Below are 5,000 nucleotides of genomic sequence, written 5' to 3'. Positions count from 1 at the left end.
TTCTCCTGCTTCCTCCACTTGGCGCGCCGGTTCTGGAACCACACCTGCGGGAACAGACAGACGGACGTCACAGGGACAAGCGAAGGTGCGGTCAAAAGAAAGTCATAATCATGTATATTATTATTGCTGTGTAAAATACACATGTACATCATGTATGTGTCTACACACATTGATAATGTCATCATAATGATTGTCATCATCCTTATCAGTGTTACTATCATATGTTGCAGTATCATCAACAACATCGATATCATTATTATCTATAACGCTGTTGTAAACCCATTCTCAGCTCATTAGCACCTCCACTGTTAACATTTGATTCGAACAAGTATTACGTCATCATACATTATTAAAACTGCCATCATTACTTCGTTTGTTGTTGTTGTTCTTAATGTAATCATCGGCAATGTAAATCAGTTCAATCGTTAATGATAATGATAATGTTTTGTATGCATTTATCAATATATGAATAACGATGATCATTAGAGTTTTAATATCAATAAATATAAAGAGTTTTCATTACATTTTTCCACTCGCTCACCTGTGCTTTGATTACGCTAAAAGCAATTTCGAAATATTCACACTATAACAATAATATTTTCGAACCATTAATTTTGTTATTTTTATAGGAATATACATTTTTATTAGCTTTATTATTCATATTGCTATTACATTTTCTAGATCTGTTATCATGAATAACATTTTGTGGTTTACTGTTATCATTAGTCTATCCCTACCTCTCTTTATATCATTATCATTGTTATTGCTGTTGTATTTGTTATCGATCTTTTTGTTGTTGATATTATCACTACTACCACTATTATTATTGTCATAATTATTGTTGTTATTATTAGCATCATTATTATTGTTATTATATTGATGATGATGATTATTGTTATTATTATTACTATTATTATTATCATTATGATTATTATTATTAGTGTCATTATTATTATATTTTTTATGATGATGATGATGATGATGACTAGTAGTAGTAGTAGTAGTAGTATGACTATTATCATTTCTATTATTATTATAATTATTGCCATTTTAGTTATTATTTTCAGTAATGTTATTGGTATTGTTATTATCAATAGTGTTATTATCATTATTAGTAGTAGTAGTATTACTTTTACTCTTATTCTTGTTATTGTTATTATTATCACCATTTTTATTATTATCATTATCATCATTATCATTAGCATCATCATCAACAGCAGCAGCATTGTCATCCTTATGTTTACCGTTATTATTATTGTTTTTATCATCATATGTGTCTTATTATTATTATAAGTGTCATTATCATTATCATTTTTATAATCATTCTCATTATTACTATCATTATCATCAATTATCATCGTCATCATCACAATCATTATTATACTCCTCATCATCTAATACCATTGTCGTTCTGTGATTAAGTCTTTTATCATTTACTACATAATTAAATTTTACTATTACCATTTACATTACTAACGCATTCGTTATCAGTGTTATCAGTACCATTATCATTAACATTATCATCATACCTTCATTGTATACCATCTCATTACTGAAGTGACAAACGTAATCGCTTTTAAATATTCAATCCATTAGGATTAGTGTAAACATGTTTTTGTCATATACAAAGTTAAGGGTTCACTCCCACCCCCTCTCGCGCATCCATTTTAGATCCAGTCTTTGTTGATAAAAATGTAGGTCTCATTTGTTTATTTATATTATTTTATTCCATAAATATCACAACGAACTCAGTTCACCCCTAAAAGCATCATCCAAAAGAACAACAACAACATCAACGGCAACCGGATTCTGAGTGTCCATCATCCACGCTGAGACTCCCCGCTTTCCCGAGTTAATAAATCCGTCTTGTGTAATCGAGCTTGATATTAATTAGGAAAGAAATAAGTATATTCTCAAAATATTCGAATGAAAAATATGAGAAGGAAAATACATGTTCTTCCATCTTGCATTTACTCTTCGCCGAACACGATTATATAGCGAGAAAAATCAGAGAAAAAAAATATGAAAAGGAAAATATATGATGGATATATATTTTTTTATCTTCTTCGTAACCCGTAAATAATATCAGTTTCACAGTTGCCATGACGACTTGTCCCTCCAAATTAATTCCCAAAAAATCCTGATAGAAAGCGATGTACTAGAAAACCCCTTTTAAAAACGATGATCCAAATGAGGTAATGACATAAATAACCCCAGATAATTGGACCACTGAAACAGCTGCCACAGGTAATCAGACGATATTACGCTAAATGACAACTGTAATGATACAGTGGGCGGGTGGGGGGGAGGGGGACAGGGGGGTATTAAAAAGGAGTTGCTTGATGGTATTTTAGTCAAACCTGTTTTGCTCAAATGGCTTAGATGAAGTATATATATAAGGCGGATGGAGACTTAGTGCGGCGGGTTTCACTATGCATGTGTTCATATATTTGTATGTTATGTTTATGGATATGTTTTATGTTTATAAGCGGGTACTAATGCATGTGTATGTATTTGAATGTTAATGCGTGTGTCTATAATGATTATTGCAATCTCCTATCGCCCTCTTCCTCTCTCATGCACAAGCACACGCACGCACAAACAGATACAAACACAGAGGCCCTGAATATAACCTTCAAGAAACCGCAGAAAGAAACATGAAGGAAATGTGTCTATTTGATAAATTATCTTGGGGCTCCACGCAAATTGGCTCACCGCATGTGCTTCGCTGTTATTACTCTCTATCGCTCGCTCTCTCTTTCTTTCTCTCTCTCTCTCTCTCTCTCTCTCTCTCTCTCTCTCTCTCTCTCTCTCTCTCTCTATCTATCTATCTATCTATCTATCTCTTTCTATCTATCTATCTTTCTCTCTCTCTCTCTCTCTCTCTCTCTCTCTCTCTCTCTCTCTCTCTCTCTCTCTCTCTCTCTCTCTCTCTCTCTCTCTCTCTCTCTTACACGCACACACACACGCACACACACACACACACACACACACACACACACACATATATATATATACACACATATACATATATACACATATATACACATATGTGTGCATGTGTGTGTGCGTGTATATACATACATACATATGTATATATATATATAATGTACACACACACCCTGACGCGATGGTCCAGTGGTTAGTGCACTGGTCTCTGACCCTCATGGTCCCAAGTTCAATTCCCCGTCGCGGCGGTTGTAAAAATGCCTGTGCTCTGACTGCTGCCTTGAGAAGTCAAACGCAGGTGTCGTAGAGGAATCCAATCAGGTAAGGGTGACGCTGTCATATAACGTCTTAAAAGTTAATTGAGTGAGGCCTATGTCCTTTAGTGGAATGAATGGCTGTTAGAAAAAAAAAATATATATATATATATTTATTTCTCTCTCTCTCTCTATCTCTCTCTTTCTCTCTCTCTCTCTCCTGCCTATCGGTCTGTCGGTCTCTATATATCTGTCAATTCATCAATTTGTCTTTTTATCTCTTTCCGAATTGTAAAAACGTTATATGATTTAATTAAAATTGTAATAGATTTCTGTAATGACTTATGACTCATGAGGGATTCAGCGCTACTGTGCAGTTTGCGTCGACGGTTTTTAACTAAACGCAAGGATACACACACACACACATACACATATATATATGTGTGAGTGTGTGTGTGTGTGTGTGTGTGTGTGTGTGTGTGTGTGTGTGTGTGTGTGTGTGTGTGTGTGTGTGTGTGTGTGTGTGTCTGACTGACTGCGTGAAAAGCCTATGTACGTATTTGAATTTGTATATACATAAATTACAAGAATACATAGAGAGAGGGAGAGAGAGATAGAGAGAGAGAGAGAGAGGCAGAGCATACGGGAGAGACAGCGAAAGGTCGGACGAGAGAGAGAGGTGGAAGAGGACAGAAAAAAAAAAAAAAAAAAAAAAAAAGAGAGAGAGAACACCGCAACTAAACGACAGAGCAAGAGGCAGGTGCTGGGTCGAGGAGGACCTCGAGCCGGGCGCCCTCCCCCCAGCGGCCCCGAACATCAGTCAGCCCGCGAGAGACCCGTTCAAATTCACGCTGAACAAGGAGAGTTAATGGCTGACGTGATGAACAGCTGAATATATTGTTCCTGACTAATGGGCCATTCGGGTGTTGTTGCCACGGGGGTAGGTGAGAATATATGATAATGAGGGGAGGAGGAGGGAGAGACAGAGGAGAGGAAGGAGAGAGGGAAAAGAGATAACTAATACATTCATACTCGTGCGTGCGAAGGTTGGGAGACAGACAGAGAGAGAGATGGAGAGATAGATAGATAGAGAGAGAGATAGGTAGAGAGAAAAAGAGTGAGAAAGAACGAGGAGTTAGAGGGAAGTGAAAATATAAGCACACACACACATATTTACATGTGTGTATGTGTGTGTGTGTGTGTGTGTGTGTGTGTGAGTGTGAGTGTGTGCGTATGTGTTTGGGTGTCAAACAAACAAAAAAACAAAAAAACAACAAAGGACAGACGAAAAAGAGACAACTAAAACAGCAAAGTCAAAAGGAGTGAAATCCTTGCAGCTTTCAAGACATCCTCCAAGAGGCAAGACAGCGACTTTCCTCAGAATTTCCTCCGTTGTCTCGCCCTCTTGTCTCCTTCGCAAACATCAAAATAAAGAGACTGACGCTGAGGGATTTTCTCCATTTTAAACCAACTTCCTATTGCATATGTTTAGCATTTGCGTTTATTATTTCTTGCATTATTTTAACATTTTAAAGATTCTTTGTTCTTTCTTTTCGGGATACGGTTGTGGAGGAGAAGAATGGGAGAGACAGAGAGAGGGGAGAGTGAGAGAGAGAGAGAGAGAGAGAGAGAGAGAGAGAGAGAGAGAGAGAGAGAGAGAGAGAGAGAGAGAGAGAGTGAGAGAGGCTAACAGACTCAGACAAATAGAATGAAAGCAAGAGAGAGAGAGAGAAAGGGGGGAGGGAGGGAGAGAATGAGAAAGAGAGAGGAGACAGAGAGAGAGAGAGAAAGAGAGAG

At 36.9% G+C, this 5,000-nt stretch overlaps 1 protein-coding gene across 1 annotated transcript in view; it reads right to left on the bottom strand.

Annotated features, from left to right (window-relative positions):
* LOC125038999 (homeobox protein aristaless-like) overlaps window positions 1-5,000 on the bottom strand; it is a 15,200-nt gene that overhangs the window by 1,301 nt on the left and 8,899 nt on the right. The window contains exon 3 of the mRNA XM_047632717.1: window positions 1-44. This exon is cut by the window's left edge and continues 1,301 nt beyond it. Coding sequence (XP_047488673.1) covers window positions 1-44 — 44 coding nt within the window. The remainder of the gene's footprint in view (window positions 45-5,000) is intronic.

Source organism: Penaeus chinensis, chromosome 26, assembly GCF_019202785.1.
Source record: "Penaeus chinensis breed Huanghai No. 1 chromosome 26, ASM1920278v2, whole genome shotgun sequence".
NCBI lineage: Eukaryota > Metazoa > Arthropoda > Malacostraca > Decapoda > Penaeidae > Penaeus > Penaeus chinensis.
The sequence above is the reverse complement of the archived record's forward strand: the minus strand, read 5'-3'. Positions and strand labels throughout refer to the sequence as shown.